Here is a 20,800-nt window from a genome sequence, read left to right on the forward strand (position 1 = left end):
ATTAGAACCATAATAACTTTTCCTGGGCACCTTAAGAGATACTTCACAAACATGAATGTCTCATCTTTGGGTAGCTCTAGAAATTTGCTATTATAAATAGAACCAACAAATTCATAGATTAGCAATGTCATCCATGTCTAGATAACAGTTGAATGTAAAATATTTCTAAAAATATTCATACAAATCTAAATTCCACTGTAAGCAATTATAGGTAGATAAATAATGCATTTCCAAAAATTTCTAAACACTGTACTCATAAAATTATCAATTTACATGACATTTATATTGTTAATTATTTTCCAAGAAATGCAGGGATTCACTAAAGAATTCTTTTGTATATTATTAAAATATCAAAATACTATGACCTTTTTTTACAGTAAAATTGTTCTTATTTCTGTTTCTTGTTAAACTGTATACTAAATTTTAGTATATGCACTCAAAGTGAGCACTAAAATGTATACTAAATGACATATTTGTATACTATATTTTAGTAGTTATTAAATGTTAAATATAATTTTAAATAATCACAACCGAACATGGAATTCTTTATAATATAGGACATACTGAGTTTTCAGTAAATATGTGGAAATGAACAGAAGTAAAGCTTACCACTTCTTCATCTGAAAGTTCACGCCCTTGAATGCTGCTATTCTCTCTTACGGCTTGCTGGTGTTTTTTTCCTTTAATATGGCTAAAAAGATACACCTCTGAAGAGATCTAAAAGCATAAAATCAAAGCAATTGTAATCAACATATAATTATATCTAATTATATATTCAGGCCAGTATATTATATGCATGTTGATATCACACTAGCCTTTACATACTAGGCTAAAAATATTTTCTTTAAAACACAACTCTGAGAATCCTCTAGAAGATACATAAGAAAAATCATGCCATTGTAACCAACCTTAACAGGATATCATTTCTTCTAAGTATCAGAGTTCAAATTTCAAGACTGAAAATGCCTTTTTCTTTTTTGATTCCAGTACCCAAAAATATTGCTTGGGCTATCAATTAAGCAGGTATATATCCATTTTAGCAGCAATTGCATTACTCTGGCACTTTGCGCTGATACTCTTAAATGCCAATGTTATTTTTATACTACTTACTTAGCATAAAAATCATGAAAGAAATCCACGGTTTAAAATCATATGAATTTTAAAAGACCGGGAGAATATATTTCCATAGTTTAAAAAACTTTAGTAATAAATCATATCATCACAATATTAGTAATGACAACCTACCAGGACATTACAGAGGGAACACTGCTTCTTTCTTTCATAAGGAGTCAGTTTGGGGGCATAATCAGTATTTGCATGCCGCCCACTGCTTAACTCAGCAGCTTTTTCTTTTCTTTGTTCAATCTGTTCCATGTGCCTTCGAATGCTTTCATCATGCTGTGAATGAAGTCAAAGCGTGAGAATGTAAAAATGATGCAAATTATACGGAGAACTTAAAAAAACAGTATTTCCATTAAAGTTTCTACAATAATAGAAGAAATGTCTTCATTCAATGTTGACCTGAACACTAAGAATAAGAATTTACATAAAGCCCTTTAATATCTCCTACATGCACAGTAACGTCTCTTAGAGTGTGCTTCTTGGAACACCATAGGATATTGTAAGTGCTTTGTGGAAAAGGTTCTATCCGCAAATAAATTTGGAAAACACTACATTAAAGCAAAACAGGTTTTTAACACTGAACTATATGGAGCCTGTAGTATGTCTCTGTGCATTGTGACTCAATAAACCTAGCTCATACTAAAAAACATTTTACACACTTAATTGACTACAACACACTTTTGAGAAGCACTTCTGGGAACACACTTTCAGAAATGTTGACCCCTACGTAAAGACCAAGCACATCCTCATAGCAGACAAACCCCATCATGATGCAGACTTCTACCACACCAACTCCACACCACCATTTCTGGTTCTCCACACCTCCAGTGACTTACCCCCAAAACAAAAAACATAACCAAGCTGAAAAAACACAATTCCAGAATTCTGACTTAACACTCATACTTTTTCATATGATTGGAAATGTCATCCCACCCACCTACCTATTCTCCTACCCATTCAAGATTCAGCTCAGGAGTTATTCTCTAAAATTTTTTCCTGACTTCTGAAATGCTTCATATTAAACTCAGTGTCCTCATCCATACTTTCATAGCACTCCAAGTAATATGTCCATATGGAAATTATCTGTTTAGCAACTGATTCTCACACTACATTAAGAGTTTCTTGGAATTTAGAATCATGACTTACTCATCTCATTAACCCCACGTCTACTAGAAGGCTCAACAGATTTTTGGTACATTAAATTTTAGTGAATGATAAAGTCCTGTGATAAAATATGGCCCTCTACCTTATGGAATGTACTATCTCTGTGAGGAGACAATGTATAAGTAATTGTTACACAGTGTAAAATATACTGCTAGAAACTGTATTACTAATGGTAAAGATTTTCTAGAAAATAGTTTATCATAATTTCCCAAGTTACAATCGCACAATTCATAGGCACTGAAAATCAAGTGAAACTAATTATACTAATCATTTTTTGTTTATTTGTAGATAATTAAAAAGTATAACTATCAGAAACCAAAGAGTAATGCCTTCAAGTCACTAACAAATTGGTTAGTAAAAACAGGAAAATTAAAATTCCTTTAATTATTCTCATCATTTTATCATATTAAAATAAATTTTTCAGACAGTTGAATTAGAACGGACCAAAACCAAATCATGGAGGTCTTATTAACCAAATATTAAGAATACAAATTAAAATTTTATACAATTCCTTAAATAAAAGATTTAATCTCATGTGCCATTGAAAGCTCTAAAATTTCAAATTGAAATATATACTATCCTTACCTTAAGCTGAATTTTTTTTTGGAGCTCTTCCATTGCTTCTTGTTGAGCAGCTGTGAGTGCAGCCAATCGCTCTTCCCTATCTCTGTAAGAAGATAGTAAAAAACGATAAACTCAACTGCTTGGAGAATCGAACTTCACGAGGTTAAAAATGATTAGGATACATAGGCTTATATATTCTACAGAATTATTATTTTTTAAATTATTCTTTCTGAGTGCCTATGTCCCAAATACACTGCTCAATAAATGTTTAAAAAGCAACACAAGTTTTCAGTTATAAAAATAGGTTTCTGGGGGCATCTGGGTGGCTCAGTCAGTTAAGCATCCAACTTCAGCTCAGGTCTTCATCTCATGGTTCATGAGCTCCAGCCCACATTGGGTTTTCTGCTGCCAGCATAGAGCCTGCTTCAAATCCCTTGTCTCCCTCTCTCTCTCTGCACCTCCCCTGACAGCACTCTCTCCCTGTCAGAAATAAATAAATGTTAAAAAGAAATTTAAAAATAATAGATTTCTGGACACAGACCCAGGTATGGATTTAAATACTAACTACCACTGGAACTCTCATTTAAATATGGCATGTTGAGAGGGAGGAGTTAAATTGGCAACAAGTAGGGAGATCCTAAGCTTGTCTTGTTCCTCCAAAACACTAATCAGACCTCACAATGATTTGATAAAAATCATTCTTAACACCTAAGAAATCAACCAGAGGTCTAAGAAAACAAAAACTGCAAGTCTACAAGTAGAAAAGCAACCACCTTTTGGAAGGCAGGAGGTGCAGAGAGTGGTCTTGGGGGAAACATAGCTGTGGGTATAGCAGTGGGGAGGGAGCCTACTTACGGAGGCTATCGCAAAGTATTATAAGCAGTGGAGTGTAAAATCTGAACTTGTAGAAGTCTGCTACAGTGGAGGAATTGCCTGGCTTAAAGGTGCCCGAGTAGCAAAGCAGGGAGGAATCCCAGGAGTGACAGCGTGGTCTGAGGACCCCCTCGGTCACAAAAAGGACAGGTGGGGCAAAGGTGCTGCACTATATCCAGGCACAGGAGCAGAATAAGGGCTGAGGGCAGCAAGCAGAGTTGGTGGTGTTCTGCTACATTTTGACATAAACCCTGAACTGCTACAGTCCTGCCACTGTTTTCCTCCCACAGGCCAGCAAAAGCATTTCAAGGCCCTCCCCCAGAAAAAAAGCAATGGTCCATGCCTCCAGAGTCCCTAAAATTTGGAGTTCTGAAACTCAGTCATGGGCCTGAGATAAAGAAGCTAGGACACAGGTAGAGTGAATGCAGGGTTCTGACAGAAACAGGGGTGACAAGAGGGGTGACTGATTGTTCTTCTGTGAGGGTTCCCCTGAAGAGTAGGAGGCATTATCTTTCAGCTCTGGGGCTAGAGAGGGGAGCACAGCCATATTCAACTCACCCATCAGCATGGAGAGCCCTCAGGGAGCAAAACTATATCAACTAGCAGAGGCCAGAGCCATTTACACCAAGCCCCACATTTCCACTGCAACAAGTCAGCCTGAGAATCAGCACAACAGGCCTCTTCCCCAGAAAAACAGCATAAGCAACTTGCTTGCACCAAGTCTATGGATCAAAAAGTATACAAAGCTTGAGATCTAGGGGAAAAAAGATCTAGCTTGCTGTTTACTTTTACTACCCTTTGATCCAGCAATGGCACTATTAGGTATTTACCCAAAGTATACAAAAATACAGATTCAAAGGGGTATATGCACCCCAATGTTTATAGCAGCATTCTCAACAATAGCATATTATGGACAGCCCAAATGTCCATCAAATGATGAATGGGTAAAGTAGATGTGGGGTTTGTGTTTGTGTGTGTGTGTGAGACACACACACACACACACCCACTTGAATATTAGCCAGCAAAAAGAATGAAATCTTGCCATTTACAATGACATTGATGGAGAAGGTATTATGCTAAGAGAGGTAAGTCAAACAGAGAAAGATAATTACCATATGATTTCACTCACATGGAATTTAAACAACAAAACAGATGAACATAGGGGAAGGAAGGGTGGGGGAAGAAGATGAGAGAGGGAAACAAACCACAAGAAACTCTCAATGACAGAGAACAAACTGAGGGTTGTTGGAGGGAGGTGGGTGGGAGATGGGCTAGATGGGTGATTCGTATTAAGGAGGGCACTTGTGCTGAGTACTGGGTGTTGCATATAAATGATGAATCACTGAATTCTACTCCTGAAACCAATATTGTATTGTATGTTAACTAAAATTTAAAATAAATAAAATAAATAAAAAATACACACATCATGTTGAAAACATATTTATTTCTGTTCCCTTCCAAAAAACCACAAGAAATGAATAGAATAGGCATAAACTCACAAAGACAAAAATAACAGGAAAAGAAACAATCATAAATTATGAGACATACAAAGAAGCATGACCAGGCTTTGAAAAAATCAGTCAACTAGGGGCACCTGGGTGGTTCAGTCAATTAAGCATCAGACTTCAGCTCAGGTCACAATCTCAGTTTGTGAGTTCAAGACCAGCATTGGGCTCCACACTGACAGTGTGGAGCCTGCTTGGGATTCTCTCTCTCTCCCTCCCTCTCTCTGTCCCTCCCCCACTTATGCTTTCTCTTGTACTCTCTGAAAAATAGATAAACTTAAAAAAAAAAAAAAAAGAAAAGAAAAAGCAGTCAACTGAAACTGTCCCTGAATGAGGCCATATGCTGTATTTAGTAGACAAAGACTACAAAACAGCTGTTACAAATATGTTCAAAGAATTAAAAGAAAGTATGTCAAACTAAAGAAAAATATTATGGCAATGATTCAACAAATAGGGAATCTCAACAGAAAAATAGAAAGTTTTTTTAAAAACCTTTCCAATAAAAGAAACCAAGAATCCTTAAACAAATGGATGATTCCATATGAAATAGCTCCCAATGTCCAAAGCTGGAACAATTTGAGTAACAATATAAATAATACTGGTTTACAGCACAATGTATAATTTTATAATTATATATGTATATATATGTATATATATAATATATATAAGTCCACACTGACATTAAAAAAAAACATTTAAATGAATAAATAGGAGAGAATAGACAACTGTCCTGTACAGAAAAATTATAAACAATTAACGTAGGAATTCTTCCCTCAAGGAGGTAAAGAATAATTCCCCACCTTTTCAGCATGGCCTATGCTTAGTGGCTTGCTTCCACCGGGGACAGCATAGAGAAATTTTTAAAGTAACAATGGAGAAACCTGACAAACACTAGCTTAGCCAAGTGATCAAGGTTAATAAAATCAGTGATAAGTCCAATTGATAGCATGAACCTCTGACATGTTACAAATGGTAATTCACAGTCACGTCTGTGCTCTTCTTCCCCAAAAGCTATAACATCAATTTCACCATAAGATGAGCATCAGACAAGTCCTACCTGAGGAGCACTCTACAATATACCTGACCACTACCTAAAACTGTCAAGGTCATCAAAACCATGCAAAGTTTAAGAAACTGTGACAACTCAGAAGAGAAATGACAAATATCTGAACAAATAATGGCCAAACACTTCCCAAACTTGATATGTACAGAACAGAATAACCATGAAGACAATAAACCTAGACAAATCAGAATGAAACTGGTTACACACAGGCAGAAAATTCTGAGAGCAGGAAGAAAAAAACAACTCACCATATACAGAGGAAAAACCAATATGATTAATGGCTAACTTCTCATCAGAAAAAAACAGAAGTCAAAAAATTCAAACTACTGAAAACAAAAAAGAAAAAAAACAAGAACTCTAAATAAATCTGCCAAAAATATCATTCAGAATGAAGGAAAACGCCAATGATACTTCAACAACAAAAATTTTTAAAAACAAAAACAAAATGAAGTCAAAATATTCCTAGATAAGTGAATACCAAGATAATTCAATGACAGCAAAACTCCCTTCGTAGAAAATACTGAAGAAAGGCCATCTAGCTAAAGAGAAATTATGCCAAAAAGTAACCTGAATCCATAAACAAAGAAAATGAAGTACACCAGAAATGGTAAATATGTTAATTAGTATAAAGGAACTTATAAATGTATTTTCTCTTTTATTCTAATTTCTTTGAAAAATGTGACACTACAGAAAGAGATAATTCTATCACTGGATTGTTGAGTTTACCACATGTATAGATATATGTGACAATGACAACACTAGAGGAAAAGGATATAGACCTATAGTGGAACAAAGTTACTCTATCTTACCAAAATTAAGTTCGTTTTAATCAAAAGTAGATTTTAATAATCTACTTCTTTACTTTGTATTGTAGTAAAGAGAGCAACCACTAAGCAAACAACTAAAATAATAGTTTTAAAAATCAAGAGAAAAATTTAAATACACTAAAAATGTATTAAGAAAAAAAGCAGTAGTAAGAGAACAAAAAAAACTTGAGATGTATAGAAAACAAGGATCAAAATAGAAAATATAAATGTAATTATATCAATAATTATATTCAATGAGAATGGACAAAACACTTTCATGAAAAAGCAGAAACTAGCAGACTAGATCAAAAAGTAACTTCAACTTTATTTAGACCATAAGAGACACAGGTTAGATAAAAAAGACACAAAAGTATGAATGTAGAAGGACAGAAAAAGACATTTCATGTAAACGATAGCCATGGCTATATTTAAAATAGAAAAAAATTGACTTTATAGCAAGAAATATTTTTTTTAAATGTGAAAGAGGAACATTTTATAATGATGGAAGGGCCAATACCCAAGGAAGATATTATATGCCCCTAACATTTGAGACACCAAAATACACAAAGCAAAAATTGTCAAAACTGAGAATATAAATAGACAATTCAACAGTATTTCAAAAGTATATGGAAGTCAATGAAAGTGATAACACCACCACCCAAAACCTCTGGGATGCAGCAAAGGCAGTCATAAGAGGAAAGTATACAGCAATCTAGGCTTTCCTAAAGAAGGAAGAAAGGTTTCAGATACAGAACCTAACCTTACACCTTAAAGAGCTGGAAAAAGAATAGCAAATAAAACTCAAAACCGACAGAAGACAGGAAATAATAAAGATTAGAGCAGAAATTAATGCTATCAAAACCCAAAAAACAGAACACATCAATGAAACCAGAAGCTGGTTCTTTGCAAGAATTAACAAAATCGATAAACCACTAGCCAGTTTGATCGAAAAGAAAAAGGAAAGGACCCAAATAAATAAAATGAAGAATGAAAGAGGAGAGATCACAACCAACACAGCAGAAATAAAAACAATAATAAGAGAATATTATGAGAAATTATGTGCCAATAAAATGGGCAATCTGGAAGAAATGGACAAATTCCTAGAAACATATACACTACCAAAACTGAAACAGGAAGAAATAGAAAATTTGAACAGACCCATAACCAGTAAGGAAATCGAATTAGTAATCAAAAATCTGCCAAAAAACAAGAGTCCAGGGCCAGATGGCTTTCCAGGGGAATTCCATAACAGTCTATCAGAAATTAATAAAACTAGACAGAAAATCAGTAAGTATACAGAAGCCTAGACAAAACTACCAACTAACTTAACTGACATTTAAAGAATACTCCATCCTGGGTGCCTGAGTGGTTCAGTTCTTTAAGTATCAGATTCTTGATTTCAGTTCAGGTCATGATTTCACAGGTTCATGGGACTGAGCCCCACAGATCTGGTTCTGCATTGACAGTGCAGAGCTTGCTTGGGATTCTCTCTCTCTCTCTCTCTCTCTGCCCCTCCCCCGCTCTCTCTCTCTCAAAATAAGTAAAACATTAAAAAAAACAAAAACAAAAAACACTTGACCCAACAACAGCAGAACACAAACACTTTACAACAGCTTGTAGGACTTTCTCCAGAATAGTTTACATTCAAGGTCATAAAATAATCTCAATGAATTTAAAGGGACTAAAATTATACAAAGAATATTCCTCGACTACAAAAGATTTAATTATAAAACAACAGAAAATTGGGGATATATCACCAAATATTTGGAAACTAAGCATGATTCTAAATAATTCATGTATCAAAAAAATCTAAAAAATATTAGAAAGTATCTTTAATTAAAATTAACATATCAAAATTGATGGGATGAAGTTAAAGAAGTGCTGAGAAAAAACTTTATACCCTTAAATGTTTGAATTAGGAAAGTAGAAATAGGGGCACCTGGGTGGCTCAGTCAGTTAAGCATCCAACTTTGGCTCTGGTCATGAACTCACGGTTCATGAGTTCACGCCCTACCTAGGGCTCTCTGCGGAGCCTGCTTCGGATCCTCCGTCTCCCTCTCCCTCTCCCTCTACCCCTCCCCCACTCACGCTTTCTCTCTCTCTCTAAAATCAACATTAAAAAATTTTTTTTAATTTTTAAAATTTAAAAGGGAATGTAGAAATATATAAAATCTATCAACTAAAGATTCAACCTCATAAAAGTAGGAAAAGCAGAGCTAATGAAACCCAAAGTAAACAAAAATTAGGAATGAAAGAGACATCACTATAGATCATAGTGAAATTACTTATTAGAAATAATGAACTTTATAAATATATAAAAATAGAGAACTTAAATGGAAAGGTCAAATTCCTAATAAGACACAAATTATGAAAGCTGACTGAATAAGAAACAAAAAAATCCCAATAGACCATCAAATGCTAAATAGGTGATGGGTATTAAGGAGGGCACTTGTTGTGATGAGCACTGTGTGTTATATGTAAGTGATGAATCCCTTAACTAACCAGAATTTAATAAAACTTGAAACATGAAAAAAAAAAATGAGTTGGTAATTTAAAATCTCCCCCAAAAGAAAAATCCAAGCCTAGACAGATTCTTTGGCAAATTATATTTAAAAAAATAATGCTGATCCTAACACAAACAGTTCCCCTAAATAGTGCAAGAAAAACCACTTCCATCATATTCTATGAGGAATGAAAACCAAAGACATCATGAGAAAATTATACACCAATATCCCTCATGTAAATATCCTTAACAAGAAATTAGGAACATATAAAAATGAGTATACACCATGACCAAGTAGGAATTAACTCAGGCATGCAAGGTTGGTTTAATATTGAAAATGAATTAATGTAATAACTACAACATACAAAAAAACTCTGCACAATCCTAATGGATGTGCAAAAAGAAAAAAAGCGCATTTATTTAACAAAACTCAGTCCATTCATGCTAAAAAGCACTCAACAAACTAGAAATACAAGCGAATTTCCTCAATCTAATAATGGGGATTTAAGAAAAACCTACAACTAACATCATTGGTAACAGGGAAAGACTAAATGCCTCACTACTAAAATTAAGAACAAAGTAAGTATATACAATATCACAGCCTCTACTAAAATTATACTGCTGGCATGTAGCCAGTGCAAAAGACAACGGAAAAAAAAAAAAAGACATTTATACTAGAAAGCAAGAAGTATAACACTCGTAATTTCCAGATGATGTGAGTCTATAAAACATCCTAAGGAAAAACAACAACAACAACAAAAAGAAAACACCATCAAAACTAGTAAGAAAACAGCAGGTAATAAAAAAACAAAGTTGTAAAATGAAATATATAAAAAATTGATTGTCTTTCTGTATACTAGCAACAAATACTACCAAAAATAAAGAAAATAATTCCAATCACAATGACTTCAAGAAGAGTATTTAGAATACATTTAAGAAAAAAAGTGTAAGACCTACAAATTAGAACTATAACTAAAAACTATAAAACACTATTGAGATAAATTAAAGGAGATATAGAGATATCATATTCATGGATCAGAATATACAATATTGTAAAGATGGCAACTCTTCCCACAATGATCTATAGATTCAAGGCAATTCCTACCAAAATCCCTGCAAGCTATTTTGTAGAAACTGGCAAACCTAGGGGCGCCTGGGTGGCGCAGTCGGTTAAGCGTCCGACTTCAGCCAGGTCACGATCTCGCGGTCCGTGAGTTCGAGCCCCGCGTCAGGCTCTGGGCTGATGGTTCGGAGCCTGGAGCCTGTTTCCGATTCTGTGTCTCCCTCTCTCTCTGCCCCTCCCCCGTTCATGCTCTGTCTCTCTCTGTCCCAAAAATAAATTAAAAATGTTGAAAAAAAAAAAAATTAAAAAAAAAAAGAAACTGGCAAACCTAAAACTTACGTGAAAATACAGTTTTGAAAGAGACAAAGTAAGAGAACTTACAAAGCATGATTCCAAAACTTGCTATGAAGCCACAGTAATTGACAGTCTGGTACTGGCATAAGAATAGAAATATACATATGAATAGAACAGCACAGATCCATAAATAAACCCTTACATGTATGACTAATTGATCTTGAACAGGTGGCAAGGCAATAAATGGTGAAAGAATAGTCTTTCAACAAATGATGCTGTGATAGATATCCATATGCAAATAAATTTAGATCTTTGTTTCATACCATACATAAAAGTTACCTTAAAAGGAAAAGAATACATGAACAAACAAACAAAATCAGAATCAGACCTATTAATATAGAAAACTGATGGCTGCCAGAAGGGAGGGATATGGAGAGTTGGGCAAAATGGGTGAAGGCTATAGGGAGATACAGGTTTCCAGTTACGGAATGAATAAGTCATGGGAATAAAAGGCACAGCATAAGGAATACAGTCAATGATACTGTAATAGTGATGTAACAGGACAAATGGTAGCTACACGTGTGGCAAACAAAGCATAATGTATAAACTTGTCAAGTCACTAAGTTGTAGACCTGAAACTAATGTAACACTGTGTGTCAACTACACTAAAAATAAGTCATTAAATTAAATAAAGTCACAAGAAAAATGGACTTATAGACCTAACTGTAAGTGCCAAACTGAAACACTTCTTGAAGAAAATATGTGAAAAATAATCTTTGTGATTTTGAGTTTGGCAAGATTTCTTAGATATGACACCAAAAGCTTCATACATAAAACAAGTTTGATATATTGGGTTTTATTAAAATTAAAACTTTTGCACTTCAAATAACTATTTAAAAGATAAAAATATAAGCCACAAATTCTAAGTCATACCTGAAAGGATGGGAATCCAGAATATATAAAGAATTTTTACAATTCAATAATAATGAAGGACTCACTTGAAAAATGGGCAAAAGATATGAGTAGATGTTTTACCAAAGAAGATAGATGAATGGCTAATAAGCACATGCAAAGATGCTGAACATCAGTCATCAGAGAAATGCAAATTACAATCACAATGAAACAGCACAATATTCCAACTAGAAAGGCATACGTTTAAAAAACTGATCCACCAAGTGTTGTCAAGGCTTTGAAGAAACTGAAACTCCTTCACTACTAATGGGTATTTAAAATGGTGTGACTAATTTTGGAAAAACATTTTGTAGTTTCTTAAAAAGTTAAACATACATCAACCCTATAACCCAGCCATCCATCTCCTAGCTATGTGCCCAAGAGAAATGAAAGCATATGTCCACAAAAAGTACTCATACACAAACATTCAGAAAAGCTTATTTATAATGACCAAAAAAGTGGAATAAACCCAAATTTCTATCAATAGAAAAATGCATAATTAGTACATGGATATATACTAATTAGCAATAAAAAAGAAGCTGTATGTACAAGTAACAATCTGAAGGAATCTCAAAATAATAATGCTGAGTAAAAGAAAGTGAAAGACAAAAGAGAAAGTAAATCATTGGCTGTCTGGAGAGGAGGGTAGAGGGAAGGAGAGATGGACTATCAAACAGCACGAGAAAATCTGGAGGGATGATGGTTATGTTCATTACCTTAATCATGCTGATGGTTTCAGAGATTACATGTGTGAAAACTCATGAAATAGTACACTTAAATAAATGCAATTTTTCATATGTCAATTATATCACAATAAAATTGTAAAAAAATTTTCTTAAAAACTGTCTACTCCAATTTTAGACAATATAGAGCATCGAGAATATTCAAAATGCTAGTGAAAATGTAAACTGTACAACTATATTGCTAAACAATTTGGCAGTGTTTACTAATGCAGAACATTTGCAATAACCCAGAGACCAGCAACCTCATTCCTAGGCATAAAACCAATTAGGCTAAAAAGTGCAAGAAGCTTGTATAGTGATTATTATTAAGGTTGAAGAAGGGGTGGTAATTTGGAAGATACATGGGAGGGATCCTGTGGTGCTGCTAAATATTCCATATTTTGACCAGGTTAGAGGATACAGGTGCATGGTGACAATTCACCAAGCTGCAGATTTATTCATTTGTGTATTATTCTGTTTATGTTATAGTTCAGAAAAATGTTTATTAATTTAAAAAATATAGGGTTATCTCACCCTTTAAGTTAAAAACCATACTTATATGAATAAATTCCTATACTACATCAAAACCAAGTTGGGTTTATCCCAGGAATGCAGGCTTGATTAAATATTAAAAAATTAATCATCACATTAGATCAGATTAAAGGAGATATTTTACATGAACATATCTATATAAGGAGATAAAACATCTGATAAATTCAACTCCATGATTTTAAAAAACATACAACCTTGTTTTCAAGAGTAGAATTTAATGATTCATCACTTACATATTACACCCAGTGCTCATCACAAGTGCACTTTTCAATACCCATCACCTATTTAACACACCTCCCCCACACCCACTTCCCTCCATCAATAGTCACTTTGCTCTCGGTAGTTAAGAGTCACTTTTGGTTTGCTTCCCTCTTTTTTTCTTTTCCCTTCCCCTACAGTCATCTGTTTTGTTTCTTAAATTCCACATGTGAGAGAAATCACATAGTTTTGGTCTTCTTCTGACCGATTTCATTTAGCATTATACCTTCTAGGTCCATTCTTGTTGCTCCAATGGCAATATGTCATACTTTCTTATGGCTGAGTCATATTCAATATGTATGTGTGTGTGCACATGTGCACACACACATGTGCATCACATCTTCATTATCCATTCATCTATCAATGGACTATTGAGTTGATTCCATAAATCTTCACTATTATAAGTAACACTGCCATAAACACAAGGGTGTATAAATCTTTTCAAATTAGTGTATTTATTTTCTTTGGGTAAATCATCTGCAGAATTACTAGATCATATACTATTTCTATTTTTCAATTTTTGATAGAAATCTCTATATTGTTTTTCATAATGTATGTACCAATTTACATACCTGCCAACAGTGCATTGGAGTTCTTTTTTCTCCACATCCTCACCAAAACTTATTTCTTATCTTTTTGATTCTAGCCATTCTCACAGGTTTAAGGTAATATGTGTGGCTTTGATTTGCATTTCCCAGATGATTAGTGAGGTTGAGCAGCTTTTCATATGTCTGTTGGCCATCTATATATGTCTTCTTTGGAAAAATATCTATTCAGGTCTTCGGCCCATTTTTAATTGGATTACTTGTTTTTTTCTTGTGTTGACTTGTATAAGTTCTTTATATATTTTGGATATTAATCCCTTATTGGATATATTCTTTGCAATTATCTTCTCCCAATCTGTAGGCTGCCTTGTCATTTTGTTGATGGTTGCCTTTGCTGTGCAAAATCTTTATATTTTGGTATAGTTCCAATAATTTGATTTTGCATTTGTTTCCCTTGCCTGAGAAGACCTATCTAGAAAAAATGTTCCTATGGCTGATGTCAAAGAAATTACTGCCTATGTTCCTTCTAGGAGTTTTATGCCTTCAGCCTCACATTTAGGTCTTTAATCTATTTTAAGTTTATTTTTCTGTATGGTGTGAGAAGGTGGTCCAATTTCATTGCTTTCCATGTAGCTCTTCAGTTTTCCCAGCACCATTTGTTGAAAAGATGGTCTTTTTCCCATTATATATTCTTGCCTTCTTTGTCATAGATTAGTTGACCATATAAACATGGGTTTATTTCTGGGATCTCTATTCTGTCCCATTGATCTATGTGTTTATTTTTGTGCCAGTACTATACTATTTTGATTACTACAGCTTTGTAAGACATATTGAAATCTGGGATTGTGAAACCTCCATCTTTGTTCTTTCTCAAGATTGCTATGGCAGCCCTAGGTCTAAATCAATGGTATTTCTAAACACCAGCAACATACATGTTTAAAAAAAAATTTTTTTAAGGAGATTTTATTTATAACAGCATAACAAAAATAAACTAACAAAAATAAATTTCAAAAAATGTTAACACACATATAATTAAAAATAAACTAATGAGGTAAAAGGCTTGTAAACTGAAATGTGCAACTTTGCTGAAAGAAAATACAAACACAAAAAGATTTTTAAAAACCTTATATTCATTAATCAGAAGACTTAATATTTTTAAGATGTCAGTACTATCGAAAGCAAGTCACAGATTCAATGGAATCTCTACCAAAATCTCAATGATTTCTTTTGCAGAAATGGGGGGAAAAATCTATCCTAAAATTCACATGGGACCCTGAATACCCTAAACAATCTTGAACAATAACAAAGCTAAAAGATCCCTGATTTCAAAACTTATTACAAACCTACAGTACTGGTATAAAGACTTATACAACAGTGGAACAGAATAGAAGGCCAATACATAAACCCTCAAATATATGATCAAATGATTTTTGATAAGGGTGCCAAGGGAAGACCATCGAATGAGGAAATGACAATTTTTTCAACAAATGATACTGGGAAAAGATATTCACATGCAAAAGAATGAAGTTAGACCCCCACCTTATAACATATACAATAATTAATTCAAAATGGATTGAAGACCTAAACATAAACCTAAAACTAAAACTCCTAGAAGAAAGCATATGGAGCAGAGAGTTTGGCAATGGTTTCATGGGTATGACACCAAATGTACATGCAACAAAAGAAAACACAGACAAATTGGAATACATCAAAATTTAAAATTTTTTAACAAGAACATAGTGAAAAGGCAATCCACAGAATGGGAGAAAATATTTGCAAATCAAATGTCTGATAAGGGTCAATATTCAAAATATATAAAGACACTTCTACAACTCAACAAGAAAAAAAAAAACCTGATTAAAAACCAGGCAAAGATTTTGAATAGACATTTCTCCAAAGATGATACATAAATGTACATTAAGTACAAGAAAAGGTAGTCAACCTCACTTATCATTAGGGGAATGCAAATCAAAATTACAATTAAGATGCCACCTCACAACCCATTAGGATGGCTACTATCTCCCCCAAAAAGAAGAAAAAAAGTCAAAAGTAAAAAAAGCAAAGCTGATGATATGGAGAAATTAGAACTCTAGTGCCAGTGGAAATGTAAAATGGAGCAGCTACTACAGAAACAAAGTATGCTGTTCCACAAAAAAATGAAAGATAAATTTATCATATGATCCAACAATTCCACTTCTGGCTACCTATATACCCCAAAAAATTAAAAATAGGGACCTGAACAGATATTTATATACCCACATGTACAGCAGTTTTATTCACAACAGCCCAAAGGAGAAGCTATCCAGGTGTCCCTTGACAGATGAATGGATAAACAAAATATAGTGTATACACACAATGCAATATTATTCAGCCCTAGAAAGGGAGGATATTCTGACACATGCTACAACATGGAAAAACCTTAAAGACATCAAGACAAATAGCATATGATTCCATTTATATGAGGTGCCTAGAGTAGTCACATTCATAGACAGAAAGTAGAATGGTGGTTGTCATGGGCTTGGTGGCAGGAGGGGACGGTTGTGAAATATAAAGCTATTACTTAATGGATACTGAGTTTCAGTTTTGAGAGATGAAAAGTGTTATGAACATGGACAGTGTTGATGGTAAGCACAACAATGGGAAGGTACTTAGTGCCAATGAACTGCAAATTTTAAAATTATTTAAATAGTAAATTTTATGTTATGTATATTTCACTACAATAAAAATATGCACAAAAACTGTTTATAAAAAGGTTATAAGGATTATAATATGTAATTTGTAGTACATAAATATGTAATTTATAATAGAAGTTTTATAACCTTTTTAATAAACAGCTTTTGTACATATTTCTATTGTAGTGAAATATATATAATATTTACTTTTTTTAAAGTTTAGTTATTTATTTTGAGAGAGACAGAGGGCAAGTGGGGAAGGGGCAGAGAGAAAATTCAAAGCAGGCTTCGCAGCACCAGTGTAGAGGCCGAAGCGGGGCTTAAACTCATGAACTGCAAGATCATGACCTGAGCCGAAGTCTGATACTTAACCAACTGAGCCACGGCAGGCACCCCATAAAGTTTACTATTTTAATCATTTTAAAAGTTACAGTTCATGTAAAGATATTTCTGAAGATCTAAACAAATAGAAAAAACATTTAGTAGTATGTTCATAAACCTAGAAGGATCAATTTAAAATATATCAATCTCCCCGCATTACTTTATAGATTCAATACAATGCCAAAGATTAGAGCACAAATAAAAGAAATAGAAACTAAAAAAACAATAGAACAGATCAATGAAGCCAGGAGCTGGTTCCTTGAATTAATTAATAAAATTGATAAATCTCTAGCCAGACTTCTCAAAAAGAGAAGAGAAAGGACCCAAATAAATAAAATCACAAATGAAGAGAGGAGAAGTAACAACCAACACCACAGAGATACAAACACTTATAAGAGAATATTATGAAAAATTGTATGCCAACAAATTGGACAACCTGGAAAAAATAAATAAATTGCTAGAAACATATAAACTACCAAAACTGAAAAAGGAAGAAACAGAAATGTTGAACAATCAGCAAACAGACCAAATCAGTAATCAAAATTATCCCAATTATCCCAAAACAAAAGTACAAAATTATCCCAAACAAAAGTACATGGGCTGATGGCTTCACAGGGGAATTCCAAAAAACATTTAAAAAATTTTTTTTAATGTTTATTTATTTTTGAGACAGAGACAGATGTGAGTGAGGGAGGGCAGAGGCAGAGAGGGAGACACAGAATCTGAAGCAGGCTCCAGGCTCTGAGTTGTCAGCACAGAGCCTGATGTGGGGCTTGAACTCATGAGCCATGAGATCATGACCTGAGCCGAAGTCGGATGCCCAACTGACTGAGTCATCCGGGCGTCCCCAAAAAACATTTAAAGAAGAGTTAATACCTATTCTTCTCAAACTATTCCAAAAAATAGAAATGGAAGAAAAACTTCCAAATTCAATCTATGAGACCAGCATTACCCTGATACCAAAACCAGACAAAGACTCCACTAAAAAAGAAAACTACAGGCCAAGGTCCTTGATGAACATGGAACCAAAAATTCTCAGTAAAATACAAGCAAATTAAATCCAACAGTACATTAAAAGAATCATTTACCATGATCAAGTAGGATATATTCCTGGGTTGTAACGGTGGTTCAGTATTTGCAAATCAATCACCATGATACACCACATGAATAAAGAAAGGAGGGGCGCCTGGGTGGCGCAGTCGGTTAAGCGTCCGACTTCAGCCAGGTCACGATCTCGCGGTCCGTGAGTTCGAGCCCCGCGTCAGGCTCTGGGCTGATGGCTCGGAGCCTGGAGCCTGTTTCCGATTCTGTGTCTCTCTCTCTCTCTGCCCCTCCCCCGTTCATGCTCTGTCTCTCTGTCCCAAAAATAAATAAATTAAAAAAAAAAAAAAAAAGTTGAAAAGAAAAAAAAAATAAAGAAAGGAAAAGAACCAGGTGATTCTTTTAATGGATGAGAAAAAGCACTTGACAAAGTATAACATCTATTGATAAAAATCCTCAAAAAAGTAGGTTTATGGGGAACATACCTCAACATAATAAAAGCCACATACAAAAAACCCAGAGCTAATATCATCCTCAATGGGGAAAAGCAGAGCTTTTCCTCTACAGTCAAGAACAAGACAGGGATGTCCACTTTCACCACTGTTACTTAACATAGTACTGGAAGTCCTAGCCATATTGATCAGACAACAAAAAGAAATAAAGGCATCCAAATTGGCAAGGAAGAAGTCAAACCTTTCATTATTTGCAGATGACATGATACTCTACACAGAAAACCAAAAAGACTTCACCAAAAAATTGCTAGAACTGAAAGATGAACTCAGTAATGTCACACGATACCAAACAAACATACAGAAATCTACTGCATTTCTATACACCAATAATGAATCAACAGAAAGAGAAATCAAGGAATTAATCACATTTACAACTGCATCAAATACCATAAGATACCTAAGAATAACCCTAACCAAACAGGGGAAAGATCTGCACTCTGAAAAGTATAAAATACTGATGAAAGAAATAGGAGAGGACACAAAGAAAGAGAAAAACATTCCATGTTCATGGATTGGAAAAACAAATATTGTTAAAATGTCTATAGTACCCAGAGCAATCCACACACTTACTGCAACCTCTATCAAAATACCACCAGCATTTTTCACAGAGCTAGAGCAAACAATCCTGATATTTGCAAGGAACTGCTAAAGACCCCGAATAACCAAAACAATCTTGACAAAGAAATGCAAAGCCGGAGGCATCATAATTCTGATCTTCAAGTTATATTACAAAGTTGTAGTGATTAAGACAGTATGGTACTGGCACAAAAACAGACACACAGATCAACAGAACAGAAAAGAAAACCTAGAAATAAACCCTCAAATATATTGTCAACTAATCTTCAACAAAGCATAAAAGAGTATCCAATGGAAAAAAGACAGTCTCTTCAGTGTTGGAAGAACTGGACAGCAACATGCAGAAGAATGAAACTGGACCACTTTCTTATACCATACAGAAAAATAAATTCAAAATGGATGAAAGATCTAAATGTGAGACAGGAGGGGGTGCCTGGATGGCTCAGCCAGTTAAGCATCTGATTTTGGCTTGGGTCATGAACTCGCAGTTTGTGAGTTTGAGCCCAGCGTTGGGCTCTGTGCTGACAGCTCAGAGCCTGGAGCCCGTTTCGTATTCTGTGTCTACCTCTCTCTCTGCCCAACCCACTCGCCTTCTGTCTCTGTCTCTCTCAAAAATAAATAAACATTAAAAAATAAATTAAAAAATAAATAAGTAAATAAATGTGAGACAGGAAACCACCAAAATCCTACAGGAGAAAACAGGCAACAACCTCTCTGACCAAGGGCAGCAACTTCTCACTTGACATGTCTCCAGAGGCAAGGGAAACAAAAGCAAAAATAAACTACTGAGACTTCATCAAAATAAAAACCTTCTGTACAGTGAAGGAAACAATGAACCTGTGGAATGGGAGAAGATATTTGTAAATGACATATCAGATAAAGGGTTAGTATCCAAAATCTAAAAAGAACTTATAAAATTCAATACTCAAAAAACAAATAATCTAGTTAAAAATGGGCATAAGATATGAATAGATATTTTTCCAAAGAAGACATCCAGAAAGCTAACAGATGCATGAAAAAATGCTCAACATCACTCATCATCAGGGAAATACAATCAAAACTACAATGAGATATCACCTCACACCTATCAGAAAGGCTAAAATTAACACAGGTATTTGCGAGGATGTAGAGAAAGTGGAACCGTCTTACTTTGTTTATGGGAATACAAACGGTTGCAGCCACTGTGGGAGATTGTATGGAGGTTTCTCAAAAAATTAAAAATATACCTATCCTACAATCTAGAAATTACACTATTAGATATTTACCCAAAGAAAACAAAAATACTAATTCAAAGGGATACATGCACCTCAATGTTTACAGCAGCATCAACAATAGCCAAATTATGAAAAGAGCCCAATTATACATCAACTGATGAGTAGATAAAGAATATGTGGTGAATATATATAATGGAATTGTTACTCAGCCATAAAAAAGAATGAAATCTTGCCATTTGCAAGGAAAACCAAGAAAAAGACTCTTAAGTATAGAGAACTGATGGTTATAGAAGGGGAGGAGGGAGGGAGTTGGTTAAACAGGTGATGGGGATTAAAGAGGGCACGTGTGATGAACACTGGGTGTTGTATATAAGTGTTGCATCAGTAAATCCTGTATCTAAAAGTTAAAAAAAAAAACA

General features: G+C 34.3%; 1 protein-coding gene across 3 annotated transcripts in view; it reads right to left on the minus strand.

Moving 5' to 3' along the window:
* The window catches only part of SCAPER (S-phase cyclin A associated protein in the ER), a 525,678-nt gene that overhangs the window by 333,817 nt on the left and 171,061 nt on the right, over positions 1-20,800 (minus strand). For all 3 annotated transcript variants that reach the window (XM_058736955.1, XM_058736953.1, XM_058736954.1), the window contains 3 exons: positions 2,872-2,953; positions 1,246-1,398; positions 610-717 (listed from right to left, as the gene is read on the minus strand). In XM_058736955.1, the coding sequence (XP_058592938.1) occupies positions 610-717; positions 1,246-1,398; positions 2,872-2,953 (343 nt within the window). The remainder of the gene's footprint in view (positions 1-609; positions 718-1,245; positions 1,399-2,871; positions 2,954-20,800) is intronic.

The sequence above is a fragment of the Neofelis nebulosa genome, chromosome 7 (genome assembly GCF_028018385.1).
Source record: "Neofelis nebulosa isolate mNeoNeb1 chromosome 7, mNeoNeb1.pri, whole genome shotgun sequence".
Classification (NCBI taxonomy): domain Eukaryota; kingdom Metazoa; phylum Chordata; class Mammalia; order Carnivora; family Felidae; genus Neofelis; species Neofelis nebulosa.